Consider the following 15286-nt stretch of genomic DNA (forward strand, 5'->3'; position numbering starts at 1 on the left):
TTTTTGCAGTGTCAGGGTGAATAAAACTCTCGGTGCTCCCACTGTCAAACAGACAATACACAGTACGACCATTTACCTTGATGTTCATCATCGAACAGTCAAGCCTGTGATGCTTTGTCTGGTCCAGAGAGATCGACGCCACCGTTGGCCCTTGGGCGTCACTGCATGCAGCCGAGGTTGATACTGAGGACCCCTGCTGGTCGCTCCTGGTCGTCGTCGACCACGATGGCCGCCCCCATGAATCGCACGTGGGTGAGGGCGCCAAGCGTAGCGACTCCTGGTGGTCATCCTCCTCCTCCGTCAGCCACGATGGCGCCGTCCTGGATTCGCACGTGGTCGGGCCTCGCGGGTACTGCGACGCCGAAGGAGATTGTCTCCGCTCTGGAGGGTCACAGGCTGCACTGCCGTTCTTGGGCTTTGATCTGCAGACTTTAGCGTAGTGCCCCTTTTTACCACACTGACTGCAGATCACCGTTTTAGCTGGACACTGTTGCCGTGAATGCTTGGCTCCTCCGCAAAAATAGCACCGCTGGCCGCCTGGAGCTGCTGCCGTCGTCGGGTCGATATGGGAGCGCGAGCCCGTGGGGCGAGGAGGGATTTGTGCTTGCTCCTGCCACGTTGTCTCCACGTGGTCTTCGGGGTACAGCGCCAAGCTTTTCGACGCTGCCTCCAGCATCTCAGCCATCTCCATCGCTTGGGTCAAGTTGAGGTTCCCTTTCTCCAATAGCTTAAGCCGGATGTACGAGGACCCTACCCCTGCTACAAACGCATCTCGGGCGAGGTCGTACATGTACTGCTCAGCCGACACAGCTTTGCAGTCACAGCCCCTGGCAAGCTGCAAGAGCTCATTGGCGTAGTCCTCCATGGTTTCGCCCGACTGCCGACGTCGTGTAGCGAGGAGGTAACGAGCGTGAATCTCATTGGGTGGTCTCGTGTATCGTTTTTTTAAGAGCTCGATGGCCCTCGGGTAAGTGGTGGCCGCACGAATCACGAGGTAGACCGTGTCGCTTACCCTCGCGTGGAGGACCTGGAGTCTGTCGTCGTCCGTAGTAACTGCTGCAGAGGCCGCCAGGTAGTCCTCGAAACACTTCAGCCAGTGGTCGAAGGTGTTAGAGGCACCGACCGCACGTGGGTCCAGCGTCAGACGCTCTGGTTTCAGCATTTGCTCCATACTCTCTTTACTGTCGAGAGTTTTATGTTTGTCAATAAAATTGATGCGCAACAATCAAGCACTAGGTACAAGGCTTCAGCGATTGAAGGCTTTTATTGACAAACAATGGAACTATCTAACACGAGTACACCAATCCAGACTGGAGGGGTCCCGCCTGAGCAGAGGGTCTTATACCTCTCCCCAGGAGGCGGGGCCCGACCGGGATGTGCCATAACAGCATCCACCACAGGTATATTAATCCCACAGTGTAAACACCCTAACCCAACAACAACAAAGATGTGCGGGTTAGGTTGATTGGCCATGCTAAAATTGCCCTTAGTGTCCTGAGATGCATAGGTTAGAGGGATTAGTGGGTAAAATATGTAGGGGTATGAGAGTAGGGCCTGGGTGGGATTGTGGTCGGTGCAGACTCGATGGGCCGAATGGCCTCTTTCTGTGCTGTAGGGTTTCTATGATTTCTATGAACATTATAACAACCCCCACAGTGGCAACACCCTAACCCAACAGTAACATTGGAATAACCAACGATGGTTCACCACAGCTATACCGACAGTAAGGTGCAGGGATAGCTGAGCACATGGTATCCAGGAGATTGGCACTGGCCTTCCAAGAACCAGGAGTCACTAGCTGCACTCCTGGACTTTCTACATAAAGCTGGACCCAATATACATTTAAAATAATTTCCAATGTTCATTCGATATGCAGCCACCAGAAAAAAAAAATCATGCATGAAAATAGTTGCTTCCATTTGTGTTCTTCTACTTGTCTCCCCTTAAACTGTTCACCTTACAGTGATTTTGCAGAAAATACTGGATGCTGGTGACACCTGCAGTTTGAAACTTTTATTTTGTCTTGCTGTGAATTGGAGGTCTGCCAGGGCTTTTAATCTCCATAGTAACAGGTGATTGCCGCATTGGACTGCAGCGGTTGGCCAGTTATCTTGTATATATCTCAGTGACAGCAACATCAGCACCAAACAAAACCTTCACTGAAATCTTCTGGGCTCCTCAGCGATCCCAACTCAGCAGAGGATCAGTCGGACTCTCTGGAAGTTGGCTGCTGACTCGCAGCAAGTTGAAGAGGCGGCGATGAGTGTAAACTGGAGCTCTGAGTCCACTCTTGGTCCTGCCTTGTCCCAGGCGCTGTCAGCTGGGCTGTCCCGACCTGTGCTCACGGTGGTGGCCGTTTGTCTCGGCTGCATCATGGTCTTGGGATTTCTCAACAACCTGTTGGTGCTGGTGATGTTCTGCAAGTTCAAGGTGCTGAGGAGCCCGATCAACATGTTGCTGATGAACATCAGTGTGAGCGACATGCTGGTGTGTGTCTTTGGCACGCCGCTCAGTTTTGCTGCCAGTTTGCAGGGTCGCTGGCTCGCAGGAGAGCAAGCTTGTAAATGGTATGGATTCGCAAACTCTCTGTTTGGTAAGTCCTGGAGATGTTAAAAAGCAAATCAATCGACCCGTTTCGCTTTCCTCAGCGATTTGGCTACCAATCAATCCTATTACTTAGTTGCATTATTATCAAGCTAGGTTTTAACCAGTAAAATACAATTAATTTGCTCAGGAACTAATGATCAGTTTTTACTGCAAACCATTCTCCAATTAATTTTAATCCTAAATAAATTTTAACATCTGTTGCTTGGATTTAAAAAAAAATTGGTTTATAAACCTTTTATTGACTAATTAATTTTGGAATTCCTCAAATGTTGACAACAATATTTGCTGTTGGAAAACTGAGGCGGTTACTGACTCATGTAGCGTTCTCACATTCAGAAATTGTTTTAATGAGATTACTGGATTACTGATTGCTAACTCTATTCCACTCCATACAGCTAAATTTATTTTTCCCCACCATTTTTTAGATGTGTATGTCACTGTGGACACACAGTATTTAGTGGTGATTTTGTAAGATAAAATTATAATACAAGACCACATATTAAAACTGAATAATAAGATATGAGAATGTTCTCATATTGGATGGCATGGTGGCACAGTGGTTAGCACTACTGCCTCATAGCGCCAGGGACCCGGGTTCAAGTTCGGCCTCGGGTTGGTGTCTGTGTGGAGTCTGCATGTTGTCCCCGTGTCTGCGTGGGTTTTCTCCGGGTGCTCCGATTTCCTCCCACAGTCCAAAGATGTGTGAGTTAGGTGGATTGACCATGCTAAATTGCCCCTTAGTGTCAGGGGATTAGCAGGGTAAAGACATGGGGTTACTGGGATAGGGCCTGGGTGGAATTGTGGTCAGTGCAGATTCGATGGGCCGAATGGCCTCCTTCTGCACTGTAAGATTCTATGATTCTCAACTTGGTTCATCTGTATCTGAGGGGTAAATTGATACTCGTTTATCTGGTGTTACGAATAATAACCCACAGTAGATATTACTCTCTGTGGTTTGTGACTTTTATATACAGGAATATCAGATTCTTGGATCTGAAGAATTGTGCTCTTGATTGTGTTACAGATTTGATATTAGCTTTCAAAAGGAAATTGAAAATATATTTGCCTGTAAAAACATTCATTGCACAGAGTGGGACATTGGAATGAATGGGATAACTAATTCAAGGAGCTGGCATCGGCTCATTGGATTGAATGGCTCCCTGCAATGATGCTTACATTAATACTAAAAGTAAAAGAAAATATATATCCACCTTGCTTAATCTTACAGTGCAGAAGGAGGCCATTCGGCCCATCGAGTCTGCACTGACCACAATCCCACCCAGGCCCTATCCCAGTAACCCCATGTCTTTACCCTGCTAATCCCCTGACACTAAGGGGAAATTTAGCACGGTCAACTGCAATGCCTAGGTCACATTTTACCAGTGGAAGTTAAATAGCTGGTGGCTCAATTGTAACAGATAACACTCCCGGGAGCCATTAGATGTTGTTAAAAGAATTACGAAAGTTTTTTGTACAAGCTTCATAAGGACAAGACAGCAGCAATTTCCTGCAGTAACTACTCTTTTATTACTTATTCATGATTCCTGGCTTGGTTCACTGTGTGTGTGGAGTTTGCACATTCTCCCCTTGGGTTTTCTCCCATAGTCCAAAAGTGTGTGGGTTAGGTGGATTGGCCATGCTAAATTGATCCTAGTGTTAGGGATTAGCAGGGTAAATATGTGGGGTTACGGGAATAGGGCCTGGGTGGGATTGTAGTTAGTGAAGACTCAATGGGCCAAATGACCTCCTTCTGCACTGTAGGGATTCTATGATTCTATGATTCTATGTCCATTGCTTTCCTGCCTTCTAATCCTAGTAACAACAAAACCTGTTGATGGTTGCATAGGATTACATAGAGTATACATAGAAACTAGAAGCAGGAGTAGGCCATTCAGCCCTTTGAGCGGTGTGACAAAGACACACACAAGCTGATCATCAAATTCAATATCCTGATCCCCCTTTCCCCCATATCTCTTGATCCCTTTAGCCCCAAGAGCTATATCTAATTTCTTCTTGAAATCAGATGTGGTAGTGAATTCCAAACTTTCACCACCTTGTGGGTGAAGAAATTTCTCGTCACCTCACTTCTAAAAGGTTTACCCCTTATTCTCAAACTATGACCCCTAGTTCTGGACTCCGCCACCATTGGGAACATTCTTTCTGAATCTACCCAGTTTAACCCTGTTGGAATTTTGTAAGTTTCTATGAGGTCCCCTCTCACTCTTCTAAACTCCAGTGAATATAATCCGAACCGACTTAGTCTCTCCTCATATGACAGTCCTGCCATCCCAGGAATCAGCCTGGTAAACCTTTGCTGCACTCTCTTTATAGCAGGGACATCCTTCCTCAGATAAGGACACCAAAACTGCACACAATATTCCAGGTGTGATCTCACCAACGCCCTATAAAATTGCAGCAAAACATCCCTATGCCCAAACTCAAATCCTCTCGCTATGAAGGCCAACATAACATTTGCCTTCTCTACTGCCTGCTGTACCTGCGAGCTTACTTTCAGTGACTGATGCATGAGGACTCCCAAGGTCTCTCAACTTATACCCATTCAAGTAATAATCTGTTTTTCTATTATTGCCAAAGAAGTGGATAACCTCACATTTATTCACATTATACTGCATCTGCCATGCATATGCCCACACACACCGCTTGTCCAAATCACGCTGAAGCATTCCTGCATCCTCAGCTCATAAGCTTATACAAGTGACAACTTATATTTATATAGCACCTTTAACATAACTACATGTCCCAAGGTCATTCATGGGAGCATTATCAAACAAAGAATAACACTGAACCACATAAGGATACATTGTGTCAGATGACCAAAATGTTTTGTGGTGGCCTGGTCGGAGAGATCATTTTGAGAAACCAGTTAAGGAGGAACATGAGGTAAGAGGCAGACATATATTGGGAGTGTATTCCAGAGTTTGTGGCCTAAGTAATTGAAGGGGAATCCACCAATGGTGCAAGAATTAAAATTGGGCATGCACAAGGGGCCAGAATTAGAACAGCACAGATTGGAGGATTGCGGGGCTGGAGGAGATTACAGAGATAAGGAAGACCCAGGTCATGGAAGGATTTGAAAATAAAGATGGAAATTTGAAATCAAGATGTTTCTTGACAAGAAGTCAAGCAATTGTACAAGGTACTGGTGAGGCCGCAACTAGAGTACTGTGTGCAATTTTGGTCCCCTTATTTGCGAAAGGATATATTGGCCTTGGAGGGAGTACAGGGAAGGTTCACCAGGTTGATACCGGAGATGAGGGGGTTAGATTATGAGGAGAGATTGAGTAGATTGGGCCTGTACTCGTTGGAGTTTAGAAGGCTGAGGGGAGATCTTATAGAGACATATAAGATAATGAAGGGGCTAGACAGGGTAGAGGCAGAGAGATTCTTTCCACTTAGAAAGGAAACAAGAACTAGAGGACACAGCCTCAAAATAAGGGGGAGTCAGTTTAGGACAGAGTTGAGGAGGAACTTCTTCTCTCAAAGGGTAGTGAATCTCTGGAATTCTCTGCCCATTGAATCAGTGGAGGCTACCTCGTTAAATATGTTTAAGTCACAGGTAGATAGATTTCTGATCAATAAGGGAATTAAGGGTTATGGGGACCTGGCGGGTAAGTGGAACTAAACCACTATCAGAATGGCGGGGCAGGCCCGAGGGGCTAGATGGCCTACTCCTGCTCCTATTTCTTATGTTCCTATGCTCTTAGGTAAGTCAATGTAGGTGAGGAAGTACAGGGTCATAGGGGAACATGAGTTGGTGCTAGTTAAGACATGGACAGCAGGATTTTGGATGACTTCAAGTATACGGAGGATACAATGTAGGAGTTGACAGAAGTGTGTTGGGTTAGTCAAGGCTGAGGTAACAAAGGCATGGATAAGCATTTCAGCAACTTATGAGCTGAGACTTATTGAAGTTGGCCAAAGTTATGGATGTGTAATCAGTGATCTTATTGATGGCACAAATACGAGTTAGAAATCCATCACAGAATCAAATATTGCAACAAGGTCGCCAACAGCCTGGTTTAATTTCAGACTGTTGCCATCAAGTAGGATAGCATTGAGCCTCCTCCCATTTTTCCTCTTCCAACTCTATCATTGTAACCCTATATTCCTTTCTCCCTCATATACTTGTCTTGCTTTCTCTTGACTGTATCTATAATATTTACTTGAATCACTCGCTGTGTAGCAAGTTCCACATTCTCACCACCTTTTGGGTAAGGAAGATTCTTCTGAATTCCCTATTGGATTTCTTGGTGACTATCTTATATTGATGACCTCTAGTTATTCCTATCCCCACAACAAGAAACATTCTCTCAATATACACCCAATCAAAACCTTTCATAATTTTAAAGATCTGTATTATGTCACCCTTCAGCCTTCTTTTTCCAAGAGAAAAGTGATTCGCCCCTTCAATCATTTCCTTAAATGCGCACCCACACATTTATTAAATCAATCTTGCAAACCCTCTCCAGTGTAATATGGCCACCTGAACTGCATGCGGTACTCTAACCAAGTTTGATACAGATTTAGAATCATAGAATCATACAGCACAGAAGAGGCCTTTTGGCCCATCGAGTCCGCCCCAATACATTAGAAACACTTGAACTCCCACCTAATCCCATCTGAATGTTATGACGTGCCAAGTGCTCATCCAGATACTTTTTAAAGGACGCGAGGCAACCCGCCTCCACCACCCTCCCAGGCAGCACATTCTACCCTCTGGGTAAAAAAGTTTTTTCTCACCTTCCCCCTAAATGTCCTGCCCCTCATCTTGAACCTATGTCCCCTTGTGACTGACGCTTCAACTAAGGGGAAATAACTACTCCTTATCCGCTCTCTCCATGTCTTTCATAATCTTGTACATCTCGACCAGGTCACCCCTCAGTCTTCTCTGCTCCAATGAAAACAACTCAAGCCTATCCAACCTCCCTTCCCAGCTTAAATGTTCCATCCCAGGCAGCATCCTGGGAAATCTCCTTTGCACCCCCTCCAGTGCCATCACATCCTTCCGAGAATGTGGCGACCAGAACTGCACACAGAACTCCAGCTATGGCCTCACCAAAGTTTTATACAACTCCAACATGACTTCCCTGCTTTTGTAATCTATGCCTCGATTGATAAAGGCAAGTGTCCAATATGCCTTTTTAAGCACCCTATAACATGCCCTTCCGCTCTCAGAGATCTGTGGATAAACACGCTAAAGTCCCTTTGTTCCACAGAACTTCCTAGTGTTCTACCATTCATTGAATACTTTCTTGTCAAATTTATCCTTCCAAAGAGTATCACTTCACACTTTTCACGGTTAAATTCCATCTGCCACTTATCTGCCCATTTGACCATTCCGTCTATATCTTCTTGTAGCCTAAGACACTCGCCTGACTGTTAACCACCCATCCAATCTTTGTGTCATTCTCAAACTTACTAATCCTACCCCCCACATATTCATCAATGTCATTTATATAAATTTTGAATAATAGGGGGCCCAACACAAATCCTAGTGGTGTGCCACTGGACGCTGGCTTCCAGTCACTAAAGCAGCTTTCTGTCATCACCCTATGCCTCCTACAACTGAGCCAATTTTAAATCCCCTTTATCAAGTTACCCTGTATCCCATGTTAATTTACCTTCTTTACAAATCTCCCATGTGAGACCTTGTCAAAGGCTTTGCTATAATCCATATAAACTGCACTGACTGCACTACCCTTGCCTACACACCTGGTCACCTCCTCAAAAAATTCAATCAAATTTGTTAAGCTTGGCCTCTCTCTGTCAAAGCCATGCTGACTATCCCTGATCAAGCTTTGCCTCTCCAAGTGGACATAGATGTCCTCCTTCAGAAGTTTCTCTAATAGTTTCCCTACCACTGAGACTCACTGGTCTATAGTTCCCTGGTTTATCTCTACAGCCCTTAAACAGCAGAACCACAGTAGCTGTTCTCCAGTCATCTCGCATCTGCCCCGTGGCCAGAGAGGAATTGAAAATTTGGGTCAGAGCCTCTGCAATCTCCTCCCTTGCCTCCCACAGCAGCCTCGGGCACAATTTATCTGGACCTGGAGATTTATCCACTTTTAAGGCTGCCAACATCTCCGCTACTTTGTCCTTCCCTATTTAACATAACTTCTCTACTTTCCAACCCTCGAGAAACAGTGCCTGGAGCTTGGTTAGATTTTTTAAATATAGCCTTGTGGTACAACTTTAAGTGATTGTTGTATTTGTAGTCTGAGATTCCTTCGTTCCTGTGGCCCACTTAGACTTACACCGTCCAAGAAATAAGTGACCTCCATATTCTTCCTAACAAAATGTGCTGCCTTACATTTATTTGTGTTGAACTTAATTTGTCAAGCTTTTGCCCATTCTGCAAGTTAATTAATGTTCTCCTGTAGTTTGTTGCAATTCTCTTCAGTATTGACTATCTGCCCCAATTTAATGGCGTCCACAAATTTAGAAATTGTGTTTATGATTCAAATTGTTAATGTAAATTGCGGACAATGATGGTCTCTGCATTGATCCTTGTGGAACACTACCTTCCCACTTTCAGCCATTGTGAATAAGCATCTATAGCTCTCACTTTCTGCTTTCAGTCTTGAACGCAGCTAGCAATCCATTCTGCCACTTGTCCCCGACTCCACATTCTCTGACTTTATTCATTATTCTATTCTAGGGCACTTTATCAAAAGCCTTTGGAAAGTCCAGATGAATTATATTGACTGCATCACCATTGTCTATTTTTTCTGTCACCTTCTCAAAAATGTCACCAAGTTCATAGTCAGGCAAGATTTTCCCATTTAAAATCCATGCTGATTTGTTCCTGATTTCTAGATATGCTTCTATTTTCTCCTTTAGTAGGGATTTCATTACTTTTCCTCCTATTGATATTAAGCCTACTGAACTAGAATTACCTAAGCATTTTTGCCCCAGTTCTTAAAGAGAAAAATTACATTAGTAATTTATCTGGCATCTGGCACTACGCCTTTCTCTAACAAATTCTTAGATATATATCTCTACTGTCTCTTTCCTAGGTTCCAATAAAAATGTGGACACGACCTATATCCTCTTTGAGTTTGTTTACGTTGTTCAATATTTCGATCATTTTAATGCTGATTGCTCATCTCACATTTCAATATCATGCCTAATTGTTCTATCTCTCTGGCAAATATCAAAGGAAATTAATTATTCAACATTTCTGCCAACTCTCAATTGTTACTTGTGGTATTACCCTGAATATCCCTTAATGCTTCTAGTCACATCATTGCATTCATTTTTATTGCTGTGCCTGCAAAATATTTTATCATGCATTTCTTGATAATTTAATTTCATTGTTCCTTTTTGCCTTCATACAATGTACTTCATATAATCCTCTTTCCGAGCTCCTGAATTATTTGCTTATGTCTTTATTCATTCATTGAGCCTCAGAAATGTTTAGTTTGTCTCCTCCTTTGACCAGACACTTAACTGGAGCAGACATATAAATACAATGAATACTGTAGCTACAATACCAGGTCAGAGGCTGGAAATACTGCAGCAAGTAACTCACCTCCAGACTCTCCAATGTGTGTCCACTATCTGCAAGGCACAAGTCAGGGGTGTGATGGAATACTCTTCATTGCCCGGATGAGTGCAAGTTCAACAACATTCAAGAAGCTCAACACCATCCAAGACAAAACACCCCATTTGAGTAGCACCACATCTACCACCTTAAGCATTCACTTTCACCAACACTGATGTACAGTGCCAGCAGGATGTACCATCTACAAGATGCACTGCAGCAACTCACAAGGCTACTTTGACAACACCTTCTAATTTCAGCACCTCTACCATGCAGGAGGACAAGGACAGCAGATGCATGTGAACACCATCACCTGCAAGTTCCCCCAAGCTACACACCATTCTGACTTGGAATTATATCACTATTCCTTCTCTGTTGCTGGGTCAAAATGCTGGGGCAAGTAAAGATCCATATTAATAAAATGTTGAGACGCTGGAGAGCTCTCGAGGCATCTGGGTGTCCTAGTGCATGAAAAGAGGAATAAATCTAACACCCCTCCAATAGAGTAAAAGCACATGTTAGTCAAATGCTATACCTCAAGGACTTCAGATCAGCTGAACTTGAGAGCAAGGTTGTTTACTTTTTAGAAGAACAGACAGCTTTCTAGCTAGAAGAATACAAAACATTTTTGGGTGAGGGTTTAATAATAAACCTATTTAAACAAGAGAAGAATTTTAAAACAATGTTCTGTGTGCTGACTAACTGAATAAGCAGTCTGTATCTATGACTTGGGAGGGAGAATGATATTAGAATGCTTTCCCTTTTACAGCTGTGTTACAGCTGTAAGACCTGTATTAGAGGAAGGTGCTTCACCAGAGGTTTCTCTGGGGTAGTTCCCGCCATGCTTGAATCATGAATAAACTATTGTAACCTGTCCCTGGGACTCCTGTGGTTAGTGGGAAGAAGTCCACCACAACAAGTTGGCATAGTCTGCAGGATACTCATATCGGGCCATCGGAATGGCTCTGCAAACAAGGTGAGTATATTTTATTTACCACCCTGTTAATGTAGCAAACCTGCTTGAGGGTGTTCTGGCCAAGTAACAAAATAATATGAAAGGAGAACTCAGGACAGGAGGTGCAAGGGTAGGAGGCAGAGCTGTGCTGATGGGCTAGCGGTGCCGAAGCCATGTAGGTAAGCCCGACCCCTTCCGTGTGAAGTTGAGGAGGCAGAGCCATGCTGGTGGGTTACAGTTGGGAAAGACAGTAATCGAAGCTGCGCTGGGAGGCCACACCCCTAAAAAGATACTGCATGTAAACCAGTTGATAAGAATTATGCAGGTTCGAAAACAAACTGCGCAGAGACAAACAATGATAGAATGTCATCAGGAAAAGAGGAAGATAGTACCATTGGGGAGCTGAGGGCTCCATCACAAGGTTTATAGCAGAACAACACTCAGATTGTAGAGTAGTAAAAACAAAGATAGCATTGGCTTTGGCATATGCTAGAATGTGACTGATAGACAGTTTGACAATGGAGACAAGAGCAAACGATGCCCTGGGAGCTGTAGCAGAATGTGACAGAGATTACGAGTGTATCCTTTTTTAAACAGACTCAGAAAGGACCTTACAACTGAGTAAAAAATGCAAAGACTTGAGGGAACTGGTGGGTAAACTGCAGAATGGAACTGATTGCTGAGGGGAGAACACATCTGTCCTGAACAATCAATTATGTTGGCAACAGTAGGCACATGATAGGCTGCGTGGTGCTAAGAAAAATAGACTGCTGTTACAACAAAGATTGGGACAAGATACTGATTTACAGTTAGTAAGTACAAGACTAAGTGAGGAGTTAAAACTTGCGGCAGGACTTTGAGGAAGTTACTTCAGCCACAAAGTGGTCGCCTTCCCTGAAGCATATCACTCCTTGGGTTTAACTGGAATCAAACAACCTGAGACACAAATCAGCCATCAATGAGCAGTTGTTGTTTTCTCCAAAACCAGAATAGTTGATAAAGTTGAAAGCACTCCTCCCTTTCCTCCGCCTCTCCAGTGTGATAAAGGAATGCTTACGAGACCCAGGTACAGGTTACAGTAGTTTATTCATGATGCAAACATGGAGGGAACTACCCCAGGAAAACGTTTGGAGAAGCATCTTACTCTAATACAGGCAATAATACAGGCAATAATACAGTTGTAACATGGAGAGCATTCTACTACCACTCTCACTCCCAATTCACAGATACAGCTTAATCCGTTAGTCAGTACACAGAACATTGTTTTAAAATTCTGGTCTTGCCTAAGTAGGTTTATTATTATACCTTCACCCAAAAGCATTTTGTATTCTTCTAGCTAGAAAACTGTTCCAAAAAAGTAAACTACCTTGCTGCTGAGATCTGCTCATCTCAAGTCCTTGAGCATTTGACTAGCATGTGTTTTTACTCTAATGCAGGGCTGTTGGATCTATTTCCCTTTTTACTAAACCTATTCATTTGCTCTTGTGTTCGCCCCTTTTGGCCTTGGCCTAGCCCAAGATAGCCAACTTCCATTCCCTATAAATCCCTCACAACTAATTTTTAGATATGATTGAAGCAGTATAATTGCAAATAAAAGCAGCGATAACATATAATTGCAGTCTGATTACATAGACTTAAAAGATTCTCAAGCTCTCTCTTCACCTGTATCCATCTTATAGTTAATTTTTATTTCTCCCAAACCTTTATTTTTCTCAATGTCTATTACTTTTACTTTAATTTGGTCTTAAACTCAGTTTCTCTATTGAGTATGTGTCAGTGTCCGATTATTTTAAAAATACTTTCTTACTCTTCGGGCCATATTAACCATTTCATGTCACGCTTTTTGTCAAGTAGCTCAGCAAGAGGTGAGGCTACAGGGGAGGTGCCTGAAGATTGGAGGGTGGCAAATGCTGTGCCTTTGTTTAAGAAGGGTTGCAGGGAAAAGTCTGAGAACTACAGACCGGAGTGCCTAATGTCTATAGTGGGTAAGTTGTTAGAAGGTATTCTGAGAGACAGGATCTACAGGCATTTAGAGAGGCAAGGACTGATTAGGAACAGTCAGCATGGTTTTAAGAGTGGAAAGTCATGTCTCACAAATTTGATTTGAGTATTTTGAAGTGGCAACCAAGAAGGTAGATGAAGGCAGTGCAGTAGACCTTGTCTACATGGATTACCGCATGGTAGGTTTGATTTTGATTTTTTTGATTTTTGATTTATTATCACATTTATTAGTATACAATGAAAAGTATTGCTTCTTGCGCACTACACAGACAAAGCATACCGTTCATAGAGAAGGTAATGAGAGAGTGCAGAATGTAGTGTTACAGTCATAGCTAGGGTGTAGAGAAAGATCAACTTAATGCGAGGTAGGACCATTCAAAAGTCTGATGGCAGCAGGGAAGAAGCTGTTCTTGAGTTGGTTGGTACATGACCTTAGACTTTTGCATCTTTTTCCCAATGGAAAAAGGTGGAAGAGAGTATGTCCGGTTGTTGCATAAGGTTATATCTCACGGGATCCAGGGTGAAGTAGCCAATTGGATACAAAATTGGCTTGACGACGGAAGTTGGAGGGTTGTAGAGGGTTGTTTTTCAAACTGGAGGCCTGTGACCAGTGGAGTGCCTCAGGAATCGGTGCTGGGTTCACTGTTATTTGTTATTTATATTAATGATTTGGATAAGAATTCAGGAAGCATGGTTAGTAAGTTTTCAGATGACACTAAGATTGGTGGCATAGTGGACAGTGAAGAAGGTTATCTAGGATTGCAATGGGATCCTGATCAATTGGGACAGTGGGCCGATGAATGGCAGATGGAGTTGAATTTAGATAAATGTGAGATGATGCATTTTGGTCGATCGAATCGGGGCAGGTCCTACTCAGTTAATGGTGGGGAATTGGGGAGAGTTCTGGAACAAAGAGATCTAGGAGTACAGGTTCATAGCTTCTTGAAAGTGGAGTCACAGGTGGACAGGGTAGTGAAAAAGGCATTCGGCATGCTTGGTTTCATTGGTCAGAACATCGAATAGAGGAGTTGGGGCGTCTTGTTGAAGTTGTACAAGACATTAGTAAGGCCACACTTGGAATACTGTGCACAGTTCTGGTCACCTTATTATAGAAAGGATATTATGAAATTAGAAAGAGTGCAGAAAAGATTTACTAGGATGCTACCGGGACTTGATGGTTTGAGTTATAAGGAGAGGCTGGATAGACAGGGATTTTTTTCCCTGGAGCGTAGGAAGCTTAGAGGTGATTTTATAGAGGTCTATAAAATAATGAGTGGCATAGATTAGCTGAATAGTCAACATCTTTTCCCAAAGGTAGGGGAATCTAAAACTAGATGGCATAGGTTTAAGGTGAGAGGGGAAGAGATACAAAAGGGTCCAGAGGGGCGAATCTTTCACTCAGAGGGTGGTGAGTGTCTGGAACGAGCAGCCAGAGGTAGTAGTAGAGAACAAAGAACAAAGAACAGTACAGCACAGGAAACAGGCCCTTCGGCCCTCCAAGCCTGTGCCGCTCCTTGGTCCAACTAGACCATTCGTTTGTATCCCTCCATTCCCAGACTGCTCATGTGACTATCCAGGTAAGTCTTAAACGAGGCCAATACAATTTTGTCTTTTAAAAAGCATTTTGACAGTTACATGGAGAAGATTGGTATAGAGGGATATGGGCCAAATGCAGGCAATTGGGACTAGTTTAGTCGTGAAAACTGGGTGGCAGGGACAAGTTGGGCTAAAGGGTCTGTTTCCATGCTGTAAACCTCTAATAAAAAGTTCTGTTCTTCAGTGCATCTTCACTGTGTACTCCTCCTGTATGTTAATTCATCCACAAGTTACAAACCACTTCTTCACTCTCGCGTTAATGTTCCAGTTTCTTCTTTAATCCTCTGTTGGAGCCTCACATTCGTAGGCTATCTTCATATATCTCCCTATTGATTGTCAAAAGTTAAGGTGGATCTCTATCTCAAGATCTTTGCTTATTTCCGCCTGTACAGTTCCAATATCTCAGGTGGTGGCCAGATTATCGAATTCAGCCCTCTTAAAAAGGCTTATCGGCAAAGACACAAACATCTCCAAGAGGAAGCTGTCACCTCATTCATTCCATCTATACTTTCCTTTCACTAGAAAATATATATGTATTCCATTGAACTACACTTTCAGGAGTT

At 43.4% G+C, this 15286-nt stretch overlaps 1 protein-coding gene across 1 annotated transcript in view; it reads left to right on the top strand.

The window, feature by feature from the left end:
* Positions 1–2307: 2307 nt before the first annotated feature.
* Positions 2308–15286, top strand: part of tmtops2b (teleost multiple tissue opsin 2b) — a 29448-nt gene continuing 16469 nt past the window's right edge. The window contains exon 1 of the mRNA XM_078221444.1: positions 2308–2593. Coding sequence (XP_078077570.1) covers positions 2374–2593 — 220 coding nt within the window. The 5' untranslated portion in view covers positions 2308–2373. The remainder of the gene's footprint in view (positions 2594–15286) is intronic.

Source organism: Mustelus asterias, chromosome 10, assembly GCF_964213995.1.
Source record: "Mustelus asterias chromosome 10, sMusAst1.hap1.1, whole genome shotgun sequence".
Classification (NCBI taxonomy): domain Eukaryota; kingdom Metazoa; phylum Chordata; class Chondrichthyes; order Carcharhiniformes; family Triakidae; genus Mustelus; species Mustelus asterias.